The following is a 21,999-nucleotide window of genomic DNA, read 5'->3' as shown; positions in this document are numbered from 1 at the left end:
GCCCCCGTGATGAACTTATAGGCAGCCACAAGGTCGCCTCTCAACCTTCTCTTGCAGAGGCTGAAAAGCTCCAGTTTCTCTAGTCTCTCATCGTAGGGCTTGGTCTGTAGGCCCTTAACCATACGAGTGGCCCTTCTCTGGACCCTCTCCAGGTTATCCGCATCCCTCTTGAAGTGCGGCGCCCAGAATTGCACGCGGTATTCCAGCTGCGGTCTGACCAGCGCCCGATAGAGGAGAAGTATCACCTCCTTGGATCTATTCGTCATGCATCTGCTGATGCACGATAAAGTGCCATTGGCTTTTCTGATGGCTTCGTCCCACTGCCGACTCATGTTCATCTTAGAGTCCACTAGGACTCCAAGGTCCCTTTCCACTTCCATGCCACCCAGCAGGTCATTCCCTAGGCTGTAGGTGTGCCGGACATTTTTCCTCCCTAGGTGCACCACTTTGCATTTCTCCTTGTTGAACTGCATTCTGTTGTTTTCTGCCCACTTGTCCAACCTGTCCAGGTCTGCTTGCAGCTGTTCCCTGCCCTCCAGTGTGTCCACTTCTCCCCATAGCTTTGTGTCATCTGCAAACTTGGACAGAGTACATTTCACTCCCTTGTCCAAGTCACTGATGAAGACATTAAAGAGTATCGGTCCAAGGACCGAGCCCTGTGGGACCCCACTGCCCACGCCTTTCCAGGTCAAAACCGACCCATCCACCACGACTCTCTGGGTGCGACCCTCCAGCCAATTCGCCACCCACCGGACTGTGTAGTTATCCAAGTCACAGCCTCTTAACTTGTTCACCAGTATGCTGTGGGATACCGTATCGAAGGCCTTCCTGAAGTCTAAGTATACGACATCCACCCCTCCTCCTGTGTCTTCCTATGTAACCTGGTCATAAAAAGAGACTAGATTGGTCAGGCACGATCTGCCTGCTACGAACCCGTGCTGGTTTCCCCTCAGCATAATTTGTCCTGCCGGGCTCTTGCAAATGTGAGCCTTGATGATTTTTTCAAAGATTTTGCCAAGGATGGAGGTGAGACTGACTGGCCTATAGTTGTCCGGGTCCTCCTTCCTCCCCTTCTTGAACATGGGGACCACATTGGCCCTTTTCCAGTCCTCCGGGACTTTGCCTGTGTGCCATGAGCATTCAAATATTCCCGCCAGTGGCTGTGCAATGATGTCGTCCAGTGCCTTCAGCACCCTCGGATGGAGCTCATCTGGGCCTGCCGACTTAAAGGCATCCAGTTCTTCCAAGTGACTCTGCACCATCTCAGGGGCTACGCATGGAAGTCTGGTGCCTTGCTGCTGCCTCTCTACAACCCCAGTGAGAGACTTGTCGTGCCCCTCGCTTAGGAACACTGAGGCAAAGAACTCGTTGAGGAGTTCAGCCTTGTCCCCCCTGTCCGTCACCAATTGTTTCTGCCCATTTAGCAGGGGTCCTATTCCTCCCTGGGCCTTCCTTTTACTCCCTATATATCTAAAAAACAATTTCTTGTTGTCCTTTACTTGGGATGCCATCCTCAGCTCCATGGTAGCTTTGGCCCGTCTAACTGCCTCCCTACAAGTGTGAGCAGAGGAGGTATATTCATCTTTGGTGAGCTCTCCCCGTTTCCACTTTTTATGTGCTCCCCTTTTGGCCCTTAGGCTGCCCTGGATTTCTCTGGTCAGCCAAGGAAGCCTCCTGGCCCCTTTCCCTCTTTTTCCTCACATCGGGATCGTCTCGCTTTGTGCCCGAAGGATCGTTTCCTTAAGGCACAGCTACCCTTCTTAGGCTCCCATCAATTCAAAACTGCTACTCTGCAGTGCGTCCTTGACTAATCGCCTGAGTTCATTGAAATCAGCTTTTCTAAAGTCTAGCACTTTCACCCTACTAGTTACCTTACCCACTCGACGTCTTATGGTGAATTCTATTATTAGGTGATCACTGTCTCCCAGATGGCTACTGTTCTGTAGGTCCCCTACCATGTCATCCCCCGTTGCCAATACTAGATCCAGTATATTCATGTATATTCGTTAGCAGACCAAGAGTAGTGGGGCAGAGAATTTAAATAGATGAATGAATGGCTGACCCCTTAAAACATGTTATCTGTTTAAAATAGCTAGTGGTTATCTTTTATAATCTTGTGTAGATCATATTTATACATGTAATAAAGCATCTCATTGTTTATATTAGGAAAACAGTCCGTACTTTTTGACACCTTCTTTTCTAAAGCTGTAGTTACTTTTTTTTCATTATTCATATCCATCCAAGGTAGTCAACCAAAGCTTCACTTGGTGCAAACTGGCAGTTACTTTGAACTCAGTGGAACTACCATGCTTTTACTGGTTGATGAGTTGGCAATGCAAATAAGGAATGTAACCATATTTACCCACATTCAAGATGACTGAATTCAAGACATCCCCCCATAATTAGAGTCTATACATGGAAATTTATGAACTCATTCTAATTTTCCATGTATATAATCTAGTTACTGGGGGGTTGTCTTGAATGCTTCCCCACAATCCCCCACTGTGGTGGGGGAGGTGGCAGCAGGGGGTGAGGGCCAGACCTCTATCCCTTGCCCCACTATGCCTTGCTCCTCATGCCTATGCCTATGCCCTGTCACTTGTCCCCTGCTCCACTTTGCGCCTCCCCGTTCCCGTGTCTGCCCCCTGCACCTCTTTGACCTCTGCTGCCTGTCCCCCTTTCCCTCTCTGCCCCTTTGTTGCCTGTCCACAACCCTGGCTTCTCTGATGCCCCCCTCCAATTTCTGCATGAATATAGAACACAGACAGTCACTGCCCCACAGAGCTAATAATCCTGGTATAAAATATGAGATAGCAAATGGATACGGATAAATAACAATGTACTAGTGTTGGTCAGCATGACAGGCAGTGGTATGATATGCATACTGCTTTAAGTCTGAATTTCTTAAATTAGTTAAAACCCCCCAAAAAATAACAGAAAAAACAGAACCTTAGTTACCATGCATGTGCTATTTTCAGGTTCAGGTAAAGAGCTTTTCGTTTCAAGGATAGGACCCAATATCAAAATAATGAACGTGAAAATCTTTTGAGGTGCTCTTAATACTATGGAAACAATTTCTTACACAGAAATAATTTTGGAACAGTTGTTTCTCTGTAACATTAAAGTCAACAGATTTATAGAAAGGATAAATCAAGTCTCTTTTTTACAATCTCAGCTTTGTGACTCCACATTTGATTTAATAATTGGCAGTTTTCAAAGCAACATATACCTCAAGACTGCCTGAAATGGGCAAAATGGGGTCTAAAACAAGAGGGAGTTGCAAAATACAACTGGAAATACTGCAGTATGTAGACTGGCTTTTGTTTCTGATTGCTGTTAAAGTTTATGAAGATGTATAGAGTATATATTTCTTGCCTCTTGCTTTTCTGCTCTGTATGGTCTCTTCTGCTCTATTGTTTCCCTATTTGTTTTGTAGAATCAGGCGTACCTGGTTTTATTTGTCATCGTTCAGTTGTGCTTTTTTTTCAGCAGAGCTTCTATTTACCCAGTTTTGCAGGTCATTTGCTGACAATTACACTTGCAATATAACAGCTCTTGTGTTCTGTTGAGACTGGGGTACCAGTGTTACCGTAACAGTAGGACAAGCAGAAATTGAATACTGTATTTTGCAAATAAAAGCAACAAAATGTCCAGAGCATAATGTTATTGCTGAATCCTTTCTTTAAAGGAAAAGGCAAGCAAGTAAATCAAAGTGTAAGAGAAAAGTTTTAGAATAAACTTTATCCCAAATAATATGTAAAGACTTGGAGCTTAAGCAACCACAAATAGAAAAGGTAGGATTAAACATTAAGACTAAGCATAAAATAGTTCATTGCTTAGGGACTCAGTGATGTGGTTCTTGCAGACATTATGAATTAATAGGCAATTAAATTCCCAATGCAGTTCTGTGAAAAGGTCCCTACTGGTGTCTTTTCTGAGTTTTGCTAGTGGCTTTAGGGGTGGGCAAAATGGTGGATCCAGCTGGTGGCCAGACTACATTTCCCAGCAATCCAAGCAGCAGTTTGCAGGCAGCAGATCTCAGCTCTGACCTGGCTCTGGACCACGCTGTCCCCACCGCAGGATCCCAGCCTGGGCCCTGGAGCAACTCTCCACCCTGCCAGCCCTGCTAGGGCCAGTCTCCATGGAAACCCTGCCCCCATGTTGTCATGGCCCTTCAGCTGCTGGGGTCTCCATGGAAACTGGCCACAGTGATGCAGGCAGGGGCTGCTGGGAAATGGAGTCTGCCGATCTGGCCCACGGGCCAGACTTTGCCCACCTCTGCCTTAGACTAAACTTCTTTAGCTTCTGTTCATTCCTTTATAAAATGAATATAATAGTACCTATCAACATTTACATCCTGGGAGGTGTTGAGATCTAAATGGTGTGAAAGAGACAGCCTTTTCTAGTAGGTGCAATAGTATTTTCACATGCTCAGTTGAAATGCCATCTAGAAGTGAAAATTTCTTTTATTATAAATACTTTTTGTTTACATTTAGCAACGCGGAATAAGTGAACACAAGATAGCTATTGATTTACAGTTCTAAATTGTATGAAAGATTATATGCTGTATTAATAGTGTGCATTTGTTTCTTTCCAACAATTTGATATATTTGTATAAAATGTGCTTAAACCAAAATGAATCAAAATATACATGTTTGTGCACAAATATTCTAAGTCTTTTATATAATTATTTTATAAATAGAGATTTAGGAATGTTTTGGTGCCCATGTCAGTCAAAATGACTTCAAATAATGCATATGGTAATGTGGTTTTTGGACCATAGAGCGGTCATGGAAGCATTGTTGAGAGTCTGTGGAGAGCTGTGTAGTTGTATAGCGTGAGTTCTTCATTTCCAGCTACTTCAGCCGTGTTCATTGCAAAGAACAGTCTGAAGATGTGGGAATGGGGCAGAAGAATGCAGGTAGTTGCTTTTGAGATGCCAGTACTACCAAGGAGAAAGAAAGGAAGCAGAAGTCACACTTGAAGATCAATGTCAACAGCAAGAGAGGAATTTCCAGGCAGAAAACTAGATCATTAGGCAAAAATGGCAAGGGGAGTTCATTGGGGGGTCTGGGGAGAGTGGGGGTGGAAAGGGGCAAGCAGGTACAAGGTGAGAGAAAGAAAGCAACCCGGCAGCAAAGGGTGAAGGGGAGGATGAATTGAGCGGATGGGAAAAGAGTAAACTAATAGCAAAAGAAGACCAATGTGATTAACATTTTCAAGGAGGGTTAATCATAGCACTACAGTAAAGAAAACAAAAGCACATAACTCAGTATAATAGAGCCAGAAGTAGAATGGACTTCCTGGGTCTTCAAGTCCATAAATACTTGTGTAAACATACTTCTTATTTAAAGAAGTTATAAGAGCAAGATGTTTTGGGTAACTGAGAAAGGAATGGAGGCACCAAAACATTTTAAAATTCTGTTACCATGGATCAAGATCAGCTTACTTATGCCTGTCTGTTCTCATATACCACCCCCTTCCCCTCTCTGAAAAGTTACTGAAACAAGTTAAGAGTGAGACTTAGTGAGGAAATGTGTTTAGGCTATTTAAATGTTGTCCTTAACACATCTCATTCATTTTGAAGAGGAAAGCACTCTTTGATGAAGTGCACACAGTCTGACCACTAGCTTTACTTAGAATAGCAATCAAAGAACAATAACTTGTTTTTCCACTGTGGTATATTTTTCAGTCCTCTTGGTAAGTACTGTAGACAGATTGAAGAGGAGGTTGAAACAGTGTGCTGAAAAGGAATGACACAAAAGTGGGTTTCAGTTATGTGGTTTTGGTTCAGAGGAGTGCTTAATCATGTATTTGAGTGTTTTCCTGATTGGGGTCATAATGAGAGTAAAAATCAAATAAGTTTTAAATTTTCATGCTAGATATAAGTGGTTACCAAGTCATATAAAATATAATTAGGATGTCAGTTTTGTATTGTTAATTACTGGCAGCCTGCTGAGTTTAATGCAAAGCACAACATTTTTTTGTGTTAAAGAATTTGTAGTCCTATAGTAGCACCAATATTATAATAATGACTGAAACTATATGCAGCCAGTAAAGCTGAATATTTAAATCTGTTATGTAGTTAAACAATGGTAACAGCAGCATTACGTTTTCTTCTGTCTGTTATATAAAACACCTTCAGTTGTACATCTTTTGACTTTTTGATGGCAGGACAAAATGTGACACAAAATACAAAGTCCTTTCTTGAGTTAAATAATAAAATAATAAAAAATCTTGTTAGATAAGCTAGCAAACCAGCAAGGCCAGAATATATTTCTGTATTTAGTGACTAGCAGTATAATTAAAATATTTCTGCTTAATTAGTCCATATGAATTGACTTAGTACTGAGTAATCTGTATAAGGTTTTCACCAGTTACAATTTGTAGATCAGCTAGTCACAATTAAAGCTGTGAGTGTGTTGAATATAGTGCAATACATAAATTACAGTGGCCATTGTGGTTTTTATAGTGTTATTGTATAATTAGCTGAAGGATTTGGTGACACTGTAGCTATTGTACCAGTATTTTAAGGTCTTGGCTCCAGTCCTAATCTTACAGATGCGCTTGACAGCTCTTTTATTAAGTAAGGCAATGGGAAGCGGAACTGTCCTATGATATGTGAGGAGTGTTTCAGCTTTTCATAATTAGGCATGAAATGCTGCAATGATACTATAAGTCCACTGACATCCAAGTCATCCTGACCCTATTTTTTTCCATTGGCAGAGTGGGAGTGTAACTGCATCTAATCTATTAATAGCTGTTAAAATTAACTGTGTAATGTTGTAATGATTAAAAGCAAGAAACAAGCAAACAACGCACAGTACTTGAACCATAAACGCACAGTACTTGAACCATATGGCAGCGTAGGTTCATTTTTTAAACTTCTGCTTCTTCAAGTGAGCTCTGCATGTTTTGTGGTGTCCTGATATGTCTACACTTGCAGACTAGAAGGTTTATCAGATCAGGCAGAAGGTGCTGCCACTACCCAGTTAACTTGTTTAAAGCTAGCTCAGATATTTCTGCCATGCATTGGAATGTGAAACCTAGGCATACCCTTACACTACAGTATGTCACGGGTGCAGTTGGAATTGGTGATGCCTTGTCACAGTACTTATAGATACTCTGTCATGATCCCTGCTGTTTTCCTCACGGCTCTAAACATTCAAAGAGTGGAACTATGATGTGCTGAGTGCCGCATTTGCTTCCAGCCATTGGGGCAGACTCATCATATGCTTTGTTCCATCAGGATGGATCATTCCTCGTGGTTCTTTAACTTTGATTAGATTTTGTTATTTCTTTCTTTTCTTTCCTCCTTTCTTCTGGATACTTAAAATCTTAGTGTGGGTCCTTGATTCCAATGTGTTGGAACCAAAGATGAGTTATCTTGCTTTCCCTGCTGCTTTGGTTGTTTTAATGCATATACAAAATGGTGTGGCTTGTTAGGTTGTGTGCCCCTGCAGCACCTTCGCTTCCAGTTACCTCAGGGTGCTTCTATTATTTTAATCTACATTTAAACTATATTTTAAATGAATATTTTTTGTTTGTTTTCATAAATAAATGTCTTAAGGCCTAAATCCTCTTCTTCATCCCAGCCACATTTTGTCTCTGTCTATCTTGGAGATTCAAAATTGTTTTTTATTGGGTCTTCCTAACCTTTATGTCCCACATAGATACAGACATTAAGATAATATACTTGCCAAACCATTGCCACCAGCTTTAGAGAATTAAATGAAAAAGGAAGGCTCTTTGCCAAGAGGAGAAGCCTCTGTGATCACATTGTCTACTGTATGTTTTCATATTTCAAACCAATGCAAATACAATAGCATTAAGGAGTTTTGTTACCTGAGATATTTCCTTAGATTAGAAGAAATGAGTCCATGGATACAGTTGGCAAAAATACAGTATGCTTCCCTATTGTTGTTTGTTTAGTATGGATATTAATACATTGTAGGGTGCTATTCCAAACTGATATTAGACTTTGGTCTGCTATTTTACTATTATTGTATTTTGTCAGTGAACTTTCTCTTCAAAGTCCCTGTTTGGAACCCTGTTCAGTAGATTGAATGTAACAAGTATACACTTGGAAAAACAATAAAAAGCTTTTAATCTTAGTTTTCCTTTTTTTGCAGAATGATCAAGTGTCAGCCTCAGGAATACAGTTTTATTCCTCGAACATGGATCTTTCCTGCAGAATATACACAGTTTCAAAACTATGTAAAGGAGCTGAAGAAGAAACGCAGACAGAAAACTTTCATAATCAAACCAGCTAATGGTGCAATGGGGCATGGGTAGGTTGAATGTTAACCAGAAATTAAATATATTATGTATGGGTTCCATACAGAAATATAAAGTTTTTATAGAAAAACATTCATTCTAAGTAATGGCAGCATTTGAGTTTTAATGTCTTTGCTGTATCCCTTGATACTGACAACATGAACTGGGAATTTTGCATTAACAAAAGGTTACTATGAGAGTGGTAACTTCTGCATATGGAGGCTCACATATTCGATAAAGGCTTACAAAGCAATGTGAGTTGTGATATAAGATTAAGAGGAAATAGTAAATGGGGGAGCCTTGATGTACTTTTGAGTTGGTCAGTATTACAGAAAGCTTTTTCTGATATGGCTCAAATATATCTCAGGATCACAATTCCTTTAACATAAATACAGTAAGCTAAATACTATGCATACAGGACCCAGAATAGTGCTATGGGATGTTAGCAGAAAAACAGGAGACAGAAATATCACTGCTTTAGTCTTAACCCAGAATTCTTTTAGTTTTTTTACTTTAATTCCATCCTTTTATATTTTAAAAGGTTTTAATGGGCTGAAGTTAAATTATAATTTAATTTATAAATAAATTCAGCAAATTTATAAATAAATTCAGCAAAACATAATACAGTAGTACTCAAAGACCAATAATTTGTTTTCCCACCATGCTTTATTTTTCCAGTCCTCTTGGTAAGGACAACACTATAGAGAAGCTAAGGAGAAGGATGAAACAGTACAATTAAGAGGAATGGCACAAAGGTGGGTACCTGATGTGTGGGAAAACAGGGCTTTCCAACTCTAGCTCATTAAAGTGCTGTATCTTAAAGTGTAAGTTAAAAATACTACAGGTTGGAATTAAAGTAACAAAGCCATGAGAATTCAGAAAGTTGAAAAATACTGGAAAACATTTTTAGTTTAAATATTAGTTAAATAGTTTAAAAATTAAATCTATTTAAAATTCTGTATGTGTCAATGATGGACATTTTCCAGTCTGTGAACAAAGTGTAAATTGTGGGAGGAGGGGAGATGGGAGCACCCTTACTCATGTTGAGTGGTACTTTACTTTGCAACCAGTCTGGTCAAAATCATTTTGCATTGAAATCTCCATCAAAGAGTGGATCTCAGACACATCACCTACTGAGGAAAGAATGGAAGCCAGTTCAAAGAGATGCTAGGGAAGAAATAATTTTAAAAGCCAGTGACTGGTCACTTCACCTAACTATTTGGAGAAGTAGAGGGGAAGCCCACTATTTCAACTTGTTGAAGTGGAGAGAGCAGGAAGTTCATTTAAAATGGTACACTGATTTTCTTCATCCCACTGAAGTACTGTTATTTCGTCTTTATCCTTTACAGTATGTGAGTGGTGCATTTTTCTGTCTCTCTCCTGATAATGGCATTAACTGGCCTACTAACTAAACAACTATTAAACTGTGCTTCAAATAATTGTAACGTATTAGGTTTTTTAAATTAACTTTTGTATTTTTAACCAGAATCTCTCTGATAAGAAATGGGGAAAAAATACAAGCTCAGGACCACTTGATTGTCCAGGAATACCTTGACAAACCCTTTCTTATGGAAGGTTACAAGTTTGATTTACGAGTGTACATTCTGGTAACCTCCTGCGATCCATTAAAAATATTTTTATATCATGATGGACTTGTGAGAATGGGCACAGAGAAATACCATCCACCCAGTGACTCAAATTTGGTAAGTATAAATTCATATGAATGCATCTGTTATAAACTTAGATGTGAATATGGTGTTAATCAGATGTCAGGTATTTGGTATGTAGAAGCAAAAAGCAGTTAGTTTAATGTTTGTCAAACAGGACTTTTGCATTGTCAGGCAAAAACTGAATAATTAAAATGAAAGAAAAATAGTATTTTAAACATTTAACTCATTATTGCTCTGCTGTGCAAGAACACAATTACATAGCCTCGTTATTGCTTATAAATGGTAGCAATTTTAAATTATACTTGTTCTAAATTTAGAACTACTTTTGTGTCTAAAGGATGTAATATTTCTAAGCATAGGGGGAAAAAAGACCGTATTTTTTAATATTCAGATCTAGAGAAGAAGAATTGAAGTTGACCACATTGACAACTGATCTTAGAAACTTGTTGAGAAACAAGTTATTTGAAGGCATCCCAGGAATCAGTGTATGTTGAGCTCTGTTTACTACTTTGGCCATGTACAGACGTTCTGTTTCTCCTTAGGAGTTGCTGCTCACCCAGGAGAAACCTCAAGTGTACAGAACTTGAGGTTTTTTTCTTCTAGAGCAAAAGTGGCTATTCCAGGAGAAAAACAACCTGGTATCAGGATTAAATCACTCTCAGAGTTTCTCTTGGGAGAGGGGATGTCTATATGCATTCTCTTCTGAGAGAAGCCACAGTACAGTCCTCCATCTTGGATCCCAGGGTTCTTTGCTCCTGCCTGTCCTCCCTATGCTTCTTGGGAGACTGGGTGTTGCTCGTTGGACTGCACTCCTCCAGCCAAGCAGGGAGCAGAATGTGTCCCCTTCAACCTTCTCATATTGTGTTGCATGGAGAGCCAGGCTGACCCTGAGCAGTCTGGGTCAGCCAGTCAGGGCTTCCCTGTACACTGCTGCCATTCTGTATCCAGGCATCATATTTCGTCAGCTGCTGCCCAGAGAGGATACCTTCTCCCCGTGCTACCAACACAGTCCTAGCAGAATCTTAGTATTTTATTTAGAACTGTAAGAGAGCACTTTAGTATTTTACATGGCAGCTAGTCATCGATCTGATACTTGAACTCCAGATTAGTGCTTGTGTTACTGTTTGTATGATTCCTTACAGTACATAGCATAAAGTTATTTGTCCCTTGCTTTAGGTGATATTCATCAACTAATGCAACAGTCTCCTTTGCTTTTGCATGTAATTACCAAAGTTCATATTCAGTATAAATTGCTTTGAATATTCTTTGTATTGTTCATAATAAAGTAGCACCAATAACACTGAAATATGCTCTGTAACAGAGCACAGGAAGAAGAGGAACAGCCAGTTCTGATACTTTCTGACATTGCCTACATCATCAGTATGCTTTTTTCTAGCTTTGTTGGCATGTTTTTTTGTTGCATGTACTTTAGAAGATAGCTCTGCTTTGTTCTCAAACCTGTTAATGTCATTATGCATTGGTTTCATAAAGTGCTTTTTAGTAATCTGGCTCATCTCTATCTAATAATATTTTTATAATCCAGACATTTTCAGAGCAAAGTAGTTGCATTATTTCACAACATTTTCTTTTAATCCTTTGTTGTCTGCAAAACACCTATTTGTTTAACAGGATACTTTTTTATGGAAAAATGTTATTCAAGCCTATGGCCTTGATCTGATTCCTAAAACAGCATGAGAAACCATAGCAGAAAATGTATTTGTTGTGATAATCCAGCAATTAGGAAAGTAACTTGAAATTGGGTTATTCAGTTCTGTTGATTTTTTTTTTTTCCAAATGTATAAGTAATGAGTAAAATAATAAAATGATGTGTGGGAATGGTGGTTTTATTTGGGTCCTTTCTAATGGAACTGAGGCAGAAAGGTTGTAGTAATATAAACTGGCCCTTAAGCAAATAATATGCTGTAACAGATATTTGTCATAGTGATAGTGGAAGTAGTAGAAGTAGTCCAGCAGTAGTATAGATCAATGCATGTTTTTGAAGAACACAAATATAAATGTGTGTCTAGGCTAGTTTAAAATGATATCTTGGGAAACAAGTAATCTTAGCATTTAAAAGTCTTAATTTAAAAATAGCCGCTAATTTGTTTTCAGCTTTTTAACAGATTTTGCTTCTGTTCAGTCTGTTTATTTCCTTGCTAATCTTATAGGAGTCTAGTGTCCCTCCAAACTCCCCAGTCTGCTTCCACGTTCTACTGCAAAACATAACTGATCTGAATCTATTTATATATTTCCATATATAACTAGAACAAACAATGATTTGGCTGTGTGTCAATGTGTGAGTGCCTTGGAATTTCCCTGCCTCTGATGTTTGGGGGCCAGTAGTTAATGATGAGCATTACTGACGAAGGCAAGGGTGGGAGGTGAAAGTTTACAGATAGAAGATATTTTTAAGAGAGAAGCTGTAATGTTCAATTTAGCCACTTGGTGCGTTATGTTAGTTGCTTTCTACAATTTTTTTTATTTTTATTTATTTATTTTTTAAATGTATTGGACTTGTAAAGACAACCTATATAGGTCCAGTCCAACAAAGTACCATATTTACTTGAATATAAGATGAGTTTTCCCCTCTCCCCTGTCAGCAGAGGGGTGAAAAGCTCCTTGTCTTATATTTGCATAGAAGGAAACCTCATTAAGCACATTGTCTATCTTTAAACTGCCTCAGTAATGGAAACCAACTATGAGGTTGATTAAATGCAGCCAACTCTGAGTATGACTGTAAAACACATGGCCCATATTGAGCAAACACACTGGGAACCTCCCACAGGGATAGGTTGGTGCAGTCCAGTTGAGTAAGACATTGGCAATCACTTGCAGTAGAGGATGATTGTCTTCCATGATTGTCTTATCTGTGGGTCCAAAGATGGCTGATGAGACCCGATTGCCAAACTCTGATGTAGCTTGGGTACATGTCTGTGTGAAGTGGGTGTGTTTGAGTTCTTGATTTGGTCTGCATCACGCTGTTTCTGTTGCTCCCTTTTTCATCTCCTGTTGTCATCATAAGATTTCAAAGTACTGAGATCCTTGCAGCAGACTCTTCCTCCATTTGGGGTGGTGTTTGATGATTTGCTTCCATCAGCTGATGTCAATATTGAATTTCTTCAAGTTGGCCTTGAGTACATCCTTGAAGCACTTTCTTTGCCTTCCTCTTGAGCATATGCCTTGACTGCTGGGATAATAACACTTGCATTGGGAATCTGGAGTTGGACATCTAGATAACATGGCCAGCCCAGTGAAGTTGATGTTGGATGATCACCCCCTTGATACTCGTGGTGTTTGCTTGTGGGAGAATGCTAATGTGGTGCATCTGCCCTCTGGATTTGAAGCATCTTCCGCAGGTACTTCTCCAGCAGCTTGAGATGTCTCTTGTACATGGTCCATGTCTCAGCTCCATACAGTAGGGTTGGGATTGTGACTGCTTGATCAACCATGACCTTGGTTTCTAATCTGATGTCACAATCTTTGAACATCTGTTTTCTGAGGCAGCTGAAGGCTACACTTACACATCTGAGGCGATGTTGAATTTCTTTGTCAATGTTAGCCTTCTATGAGAGAGAGCTTCTGAGGTATGGGAAATACTCAGTGTTCCCCACAGTCTCATTGTGAATCTGAATTGCTGGAGCTGCAGACTGCTTATTAAGAACTTGTCAGTGGAGGATCTTAAACTTTTAAATGTTAAGCATCAATCCCACTTTCTTGTATGCCTCAGTAAAGATGTCAGTGATTGCCTGTAGGTCTGCTTCTGAGTGAGCACACGCTATAGCATCATCAGTGTACTGGAGCTCAGTGATTGATGTTAGGATGGTCTTGATTTTGTCTTAGAGATGGCTGAGATTTAAACAGCTTACAGTCCATTTGGTAGGTTAGCTCCACTCTGTGGTAAGGAACATCAAGAAGAGTGTTGTTGCAATGATGCAGCCTTGCTTTAACTTCCAACTTAACCTGAAAGAGATCTGTGATAGATTCATTATTGAGAACCACTACTCGCATGCTGTAATGGAGCAGGGAAAGAACGGTGATGAATTTTTGTTGGCATCTGTACTTCAGAAGGATCCTGCACAGCACTTTTCAGGAGGGTTCTTGCAATGATCTTTCCTTTGGTAGACAGCAAGGTGATCCCTCTGTAATTTCCACAGTTGGACTTATTTCCTTCCTTGAACACTGTCATGATCGTGGCATCCCTGAGGTCATATGGAATTTCCTTATGTTTCTAGATCCTTAAGATGAGGACATGGAGCTGGGATGGGAGATCCTGTCCCCTCTGCTTGGTGATTTGGGCATGGATTCCATCAGCTTTAGGGGTCTTGTCATTCTTCATCTGCTTGATGGCTTTCCTCACCTCATCAGGGGTTAGAGGGATTCCAAGATAGTCTCTGACTGGGTATTGCAGGATGGAGTTGAGAACACTCTAGTCAACAACATTGAAAAGGTCTTCAAAATGCCCTTTCCAATGAATGTTGATGGCTCCCCTTTCCTTGTTCAGGTGCCCTGCATCCTTGGGTCTCAAGGGGGTTGATCCCTGGATGTCTGGACTGTAAATGGCTTTTGGTGGTGCTGACATTGTAGATGTCAGTGAGATGTTGAATTTCCTTTGCCTTGTCTTCTCACCATTTGTTCTTCATATCATGGGTCCTTCTTTGGACCTCTGCCTTGGCTTGTTGGTGACTCAATTTCTTTTGCTTGGCATTGCTTTTCTGCCAAGAACAAAAGGCCTGGCACTTGTGGTTGATCAATCCTTGGATCTCCTGGTCATTTTTATAAAATCAGTCTTGATGTTTCCTGGTAGAGAATCCAAGTACCTCTTCACAGATACTGATAACATGGATTTGAAGGCACCCCACATGCTGCTGAAATTCTCTTATCATTATTGATTGGAGTTTGCCAGTTTTTCTTTGAAGCACTGGTGGAAGAAATCTTACTTGATTGGGTCCCTGAGTCTTTCAGTAGTTCCATTGGTTTACATTTAAAACACTCTTTAAGTGTTCTGTGAGATTAGGGCCATGATAGTCAGTATATTAAATCTTCTAAAAGCCAGTTGTTTTCAATTTTCTAATAATATTTGGACTATAGGTTTATTTCAGTAAATGATATATAAAACCCAAAATATGAAAGCATCTATTTAATAAAAATAAGTTACAGTATATCACTGTTAACATGAACATATTTAATTTTCATATACATAGCTTTTGAAATTTGTTTTTTAAATAAACCAGTGATTCTGGGTCTGTTGTTCAGGAGGCAATCTCGTTTTCTTCCCTGTTTGCAGAGCCAACTGTATATGCATCTGACCAACTACTCTGTGAATAAACATAATGAGCACTTTGAACGAGATGAAACAGAAGATAAAGGCAGCAAACGGTCCATAAAATGGTTTACTGAGTTTTTAGAAACAAATCATCTTGATGTTTCCAAATTCTGGAGTGATATTTCAGTAAGATAAAACTAACATGTACTTATTGATTTTTTTTTTCAATATATGTGCAATTAGAGAATGAACGGCACCTGTTGTCCCTAGACTTTGCTTAGAAACCAGCATGTTTTTGTGGTTTTATTAATCTAAATTCTCAGTAATGCTCTTCACAGTGTGCACACATGCATGGCTGAGGAGTACTTGCCACTCTTCAGCACTGCTCCTTGTTCAGTCATCTGCCACCATTGAGAAAAGTTCAGCTCCATCCTCTGGAGCCCCCCTTCAGGTAGCTGAAGGCTGCTATTAAATCCCCTCTCAGTCTTCTCTTCTCCAGACTGAATAAGCCCAGTTCCCTGAGTCTCTCCTCAGACCAGCCCTCTAAGCATTTTCATTGTCCTGCACTGGACTCTCTCCAGTTTGTCTACATCCTTTCTGTAGGGGGGGCAAAACTGGACACAGTACTCGAGATGTGGCCTCACTGGTGCTAAATACAGGGGAACATGTTCTTATTTCTTTACATTCACTGTGCGGTGTTTCTTCACTTTGTGGGCTAAATTGTACCGGCAGGTTCACGTTTGAGACTCGTGATTCCGTTGGGGTTTCACAACTGAGAGAGACTAAATTGGACCCTGTTTATAGACTAAAATGTGGTATAATCAGTTAAAAATCAACTAAGTTTGGAAAGCTCAATATTTGACTGTCTTAATATTTATTTATAAACATATGATTTTTCATGTTTGTTCAAAGCATTTATTTTTTCCCTTAGACAGACCCTTTCCAGACCCCCAAAACAAAACAAATCACAAAACACTAGCAGTGTTGCTGGAAGCCCAGAGTTTGCGAGCATCCCATTTCATTATTTTAAAGCAGTGTGATGAAGAACCACATTTTGGAGGAGATATTAAAAATGATGAATAAAATGTCTGTCAGTTTCTCCTTAAGTACTTGAGATAACTATTTGGTGTGCAGTATAAAAGATATTGAGCTCCATAACAAAAGCAATGAAAGATGGGTAGCATAGGGAAAAAAAAGTTTTATATGGATAAATTCCTAATGAATATGATTTGTATGTAATTCTGTAGGACTGCTCTAAAAAATAAGAATAATTTCTTAGACCTTTTTGTAGTTTCCACAATGGATCTGTAAAATTTCATAGATTTCATACACATTTGGGCTGGAAGGGACCCTGGAGGATCATCGAGTCCAGCCCCTGAATTTCTCTTACTGTTAATGCATTAGAAGAAGACTTATATTTGAAGATGTAGTTTATGATTCAAATCAGAACATGCTGGTATTATGCTCTGATATCCTAATGCAACTTTCCCACAATTCCCCACAGGAACTAGTGGTGAAGACTCTCATAGTAGCTGAACCACATGTCCTTCATGCTTACCGCATGTGCAGACCAGGGCAAGCTCCAGGAAGTGACAGTGTCTGCTTTGAAGTCTTGGGATTTGATATTTTGCTGGACAGAAAATTAAAACCATGGCTCCTGGAGGTAAGGGGCTTTTAGAACACAAGGCATGTGCAAGTAAACCTGATCAGACTTAAGCCTCCCGCAAGCCTGTATGAGAAGATTCCCAAAGAAAAACTTAGCACTGTCCAAAATTTTGTGGTGATGAGGTAGATGGTACTTATTTCTCTGTGCCATGATTTAATTGGTGCCCTTCGGTGATCATGGGTGTGGGGTAAGGATGGAGTTCTGTTGTGTTGAAGGTGTGTTGTGTTTTAGAAATGGTCTACACTGAGGCTGCACACATTTTAAAGGTAATGCAATGCTTTTTTGAGATCAGGCTTTATGAAAGAATTCCATTCTATGGACCACCTATGTGCAATATAGTTTTCCTCTGTGAATATTCCTGTTGATTTTGGTACAATCCCTCAATATGTTTAAAGGTAGAAGAATTAGTTATTTTGCCAACTTCAGTAGTGAGTTATCTAGGCCAAGGAAGTACAGATGTTTGATACATCTAAAGTGACATGTCCACAGTCTTTCTCCCTGGCTGTATGGAAAATAGGAAGTAGAGAAGAGGAAGACACTACCAGAAGAGGTCTGTCAGTGATGTGAAGAATACATTCTTGTTTCTCACTCTTTCTCCTCAAAGAACTGAAGGATCTTGACATTATCAACAGTCTTAGCATTAATTTCTCCCGAGGGAGAAGATATATTTGATAAGGTGTTTTATTTTGTGTTTTTTTTCCTATTTTTAAACCCAAAACTTGACTTTTTTTGTAATATGATTGTCCTATTTACTAGTTAAAGATAGAGAATAAGTTTGCTAATTTTAATATGACCTAATTTATTAAATCCATTGCACGTGAGATGGTATTTGCAGATTTCAGATTTAATTTTGCCCGGTGCTGAGCATTATGATATGGTCCAGGAAAGCACTCAAAGAAGTGATGAATCCCAGTAAAATGATTTGTAAGCTTAAGTACTTATTTAAATGCTTTGCTGGCTCACGCCATAGTGCTTTGCACTTTTCAGGACTGCATTTATTAATACACATTTTCCCAATTATGGTTTCAACTTACCAGCACAGAAGAGAAAATGACACCATTCAGTCTGCTTTACCAGATACAGTAGGAAGTTTTGATTGATTTGACCTGTTATATTTATCAGTTTAAAAAAATTCTGCACATAGAAGTGATGTGGAGAATTTTTTTAAAATTAATAATTATATGCTGCATAATTAAAACATAATAGCTGTTTAATATTTTAAAATAGCTTTATTCTAGTTGGTTGGCAAACTTTATTGAAGTGAAGTTTTAATTGAACAGAATTTGAGAGGTCTTTGCCAATCCATAATTCAAGCTATAATCCCCTGCATGCACAGGGCGTCTTTATATATGCTTTGGGGAGGTGGGGGGGGGAGGGGTGGATGAAGGGAGGGGGACTTTAATTAGAGTGGATCTAATTAAAGTGCCCGCAGCATCTCGTATATTCAGTGTCCTGCACTTCAAAATGGCGATAGGGATGCTTTAACCAAAGCTCGTTCAATGAGCTTTAGTTAAAGCATCCCAACTGCCATTTTGAAGTGCTGGGATGCTAAATACACGAGACACCGAGGCTGCTGGAACGTGCTAATTACAGTGTGTAGGAGCAGACATCCTGCACATCTAAGGAACCCATAGTTCTTAATTACCTTTTTCATTGTTTAGACGTTAAAAGGTTAATTGCTGCTCATAGAAAACGATGATAATAATGTGATTGCTTCAAGCCATATAATATTTGATAGTTAATGTTATGTAGTATATTTAAGCTATTGAATAGAGGGGTTTTTTGCAAGTAAATTAAGCACCAGTACAAAATTCTCTGTTCATTTGTGTGTATCAGTACTGCACTTCACTAGGTTTATATGTAAGGCCTTTATCATCTAGAAATCTGTTCATTTAAGAAATAAGAATCAGTATTAGTTTCAGATATTATATTCAATTTAAGTGGCCCTGCCAATTTTTGAGGTTTTGACAGTTAGATTTTGATATTTTAAAATATATTTTCTCTTTCCCATTATGCTTCATGGAAGACCTGCACAAACAGTACAGGAACCAGTTCAACTAACTGATTATGCAGTGGAAAGACTCTACATGAACTGGCAATACATTAAGTATTGTCACATAAGTGGAGGGAACAGATTGGAAAAATATGTTCTCCTCCTAATCTCTTTTGGCTATAGTAATCTTAGGTGTTAAGTGTAAAAATAGTAGGTAATAAATTACAGCCAGATGTGTGAATTTTCAGCAGACTGTGCCCCTTTAAGTGCACTGTTAATATATGTGCTTGAGGCTTTACTGTTATTTTTCAAACAAACCAAGTTAAGTCATTCTGGTAACTGCTTGCAGTGCTGTACAGCTTGAGGAAAACAAAATGTATTATTATTTAATTTTTCCAGTCATAGTAAAACCTGATAATGATTTGGATGTTAAAGAGTAGAGCATCCACAATTAATGAGCTGAATTATAGCCTTGTTCTCCCATCAGTAATGCTGTCATTAAGTAGTTCGGCAGGCATCTTTTTTGTAAGGGTTCAGCATAATTCTAATTAGAAAAACTCAATTTCCTTCACTGTCTTTTGTGTAGAGGAGAAATTATTTTCTGGAGTTGATGTTCTAACCAGAATCACCACATGGCACATGGTTTCACCTGTGTCATATAAATGGAGATGTCCATGTTCAAGTGAGTCCCTGGCTCTAAGAACTGGTATCCTAGTGACCACAGATACTTTCCATTATTTTAGTACAGTGGGTGTATACGCAGATGAGGGCTTGTGGACCTGCCACTCGTAATAATAGGTCTCACGCTAGCTTTATGTTGTTCCCAAATTCCATGTTGGTTGTGTGTGGGGTGTGGGACAGATGTCACAAACATTGCTATGGTACTGAAGATTATTGGAGTAGTATTGAACGTGAGTACTTTTGTATTATGCTGTTACTAGTTTTTTACATTAGGATTCAGTTATTTCTCCTTTTGTCCCAGCTAAGAGAGGTGACTTGCCTAGAATTTTGTTAGGCAGGCACACTGACCAAATTAACACGAGGTTGAAGCTTAGGAGCTTGCTGCATCCATACCTTAGTTATGAACATAGGCAGACAAGGTTCTTTGTCTGCCTATGACCTTAGATCAACACAGGTACAATCTACACCCTTAATTATGAACATTCACTCTGTTTGTTCCTATATATTATTGGAATACCCTCAGATCAGCATGTAATAATATTGACTTCCTTCTTCTGTAACAATTCCAGCTTCTTCCATGGCTTCTCACTTTTATCTCATTCCACCATTTCCCTCCTGCCAGGAACTCCCTAAAGGGGCAGAGTCGCTCGTTATAATGTTGGTGATAAGCGCTAATCACAAGGCCATGAATGTGACTGCATCAGGTGGATGCAGCCTGTACTCTTTTCTTTAGTGTATGTAACATTTCTTTTACAAACTTAGCTAGCCAAAGTTAAATATGATACTGCTTTCACAACATTGCAACTGTTCTCCAACCTGAGGTGGTCCCTGCATCTTCCCTTTGGTGAGATTTGCCAGTCTCCATTTACCCCCTGCCCAGGTCGTGGTGAGCTTTGGCAACAAGCTAGTAGGGATGACTGTTGGAAAAGCACTAATGCCCTCTTGTGGCGTCGGATGTTCAGACATGGGGCTGCACAGCCCCAGTTCTTTTAGGCTAGCCATAAGTTTGGGCTTAACCTTTGTTCTGTGCTTGGAACTTGTAGTTTTGTTGTTTTTAACCAAAAACTCCTATTTGTGTGCGATTGTTACTGCACTTTTCTTCAGTCTAGGTAATTTTAGATAAATAATGATCTCTGACACAGTTGAAATTCCTGAACTAATTTCAGTTTTGATTCCAGATGATCATATTCAGTGTGGGTCCTAAGACCTAGAGAAAAGGAGATCCTTTTTAAGACTTTTTTCCCCCCCTGGAAGTCTGATGCACATATCTGCTCTCTGTTGTCTACGTGCCATTTTCATGTCTTAATTGTTGGGTCCAACCAAGAAAGATTGAGGACTTCTTTGTTCTCCTTTACTTTGACCTCAAGCGTGAAGATTAGGGGAAACTAAGGTTTGGGGGCGGGGGAGGTCTTTGAGGCAAACAGGCAAAAGAAGTATTGTGCTAACCCTTCTAAAAAGTAGCCAGGATGACATTATGGGGATCTAAGTTTGTGCCTCCTTGGTTTCACTATCAGACATGCTTAATTTAGAAGCATAAAGGCATTTGTTTTGTTTACTTTTAGCCCTGCCAAATGATTTTTGAACTCAGATGATCACGACAAGTTTAATTTTCATTTACATTAAATTGTATGCTTAGGTACTACTGTGCAGCCATACTGACTCAATACATTGTTTCCCTGAAGCCAGTCCTCATAGAAAAAGAGTTACAAAACCATACAAGTTCTCATGCAACTAACATCCCTTTCCAAGGGAGTTTCCAGAACAGGCATAGAGGAGTGGTTTAGCTTATGTGTTCTGTACTATTACACTAGTCTAGAAGGTATTTGCCAGGTCTAGCAGATCTTGAGACAGTCTTGACCTAACCCTAACTCCAAACTTTTGCAAAGAACCAGATGCTGGGAGCTACAGTAATAGGGAGGTAATGTTCTCTCTGTTCATGCAGTGGTACCAGTGCTGGAATTTAAATTCCCTCATTTTCTTAAGATTTCATAGTTTTTCCAGATACAGCATGATCTAGAATATAATATATACCTTGTTTTTGAAAGGCAGAATGGAGGAAAAAAGCTTTTTTTTCCTACAGTGATGGCTGCATAGAGTAGGGACAGAACCTAATTTCAGACGATTTCTTTCTTAACAAAAGCTGAAACCCTAGATGCTCCTGATGTCTAGTCTTTGTGTATGAATCTATGATTTTGAAAAAAAAGAAAACCTGAAGAGTTTTCGAGACTGTGAAATAAAGTGAAGAGAGATCAGGAACAGCTGTCAGACAGCAGAATTGCCCTAACAGTGTTAGTTTGATTAGTGCAACATCAAAACCATTAAAAAGAAAAGACAATTGTTAACACCTCTGGAGTGCAGAACGGTGAGCTATTAAGTCAATTAACTCCCTCTGTTGTCATAATAATAATGCAACAACTACTGCATTGTGGAACAGGAGTGAAAGCATGGT

At 39.3% G+C, this 21,999-nt stretch overlaps 1 protein-coding gene across 3 annotated transcripts in view; it reads left to right on the top strand.

Annotated features, from left to right (window-relative positions):
• Positions 1 to 21,999, top strand: part of TTLL7 (tubulin tyrosine ligase like 7) — a 138,118-nt gene that overhangs the window by 36,710 nt on the left and 79,409 nt on the right. For 2 of the 3 annotated variants that reach the window (XM_006259042.3, XM_019489183.2), the window contains exons 6-9: positions 8,133 to 8,291; positions 9,764 to 9,980; positions 15,232 to 15,396; positions 16,715 to 16,873. In XM_006259042.3, coding sequence (XP_006259104.1) covers positions 8,133 to 8,291; positions 9,764 to 9,980; positions 15,232 to 15,396; positions 16,715 to 16,873 — 700 coding nt within the window. Of the gene's footprint in view, positions 1 to 8,132; positions 8,292 to 8,961; positions 9,033 to 9,763; positions 9,981 to 15,231; positions 15,397 to 16,714; positions 16,874 to 21,999 lie in introns of those variants that run through there. The other variant, XM_059727994.1, reaches the window with a different exon arrangement.

Source organism: Alligator mississippiensis, chromosome 5 (assembly GCF_030867095.1).
Source record: "Alligator mississippiensis isolate rAllMis1 chromosome 5, rAllMis1, whole genome shotgun sequence".
In the NCBI taxonomy this organism is placed as follows: Eukaryota; Metazoa; Chordata; order Crocodylia; family Alligatoridae; genus Alligator; species Alligator mississippiensis.
The sequence above is the reverse complement of the archived record's forward strand: the minus strand, read 5'-3'. Positions and strand labels throughout refer to the sequence as shown.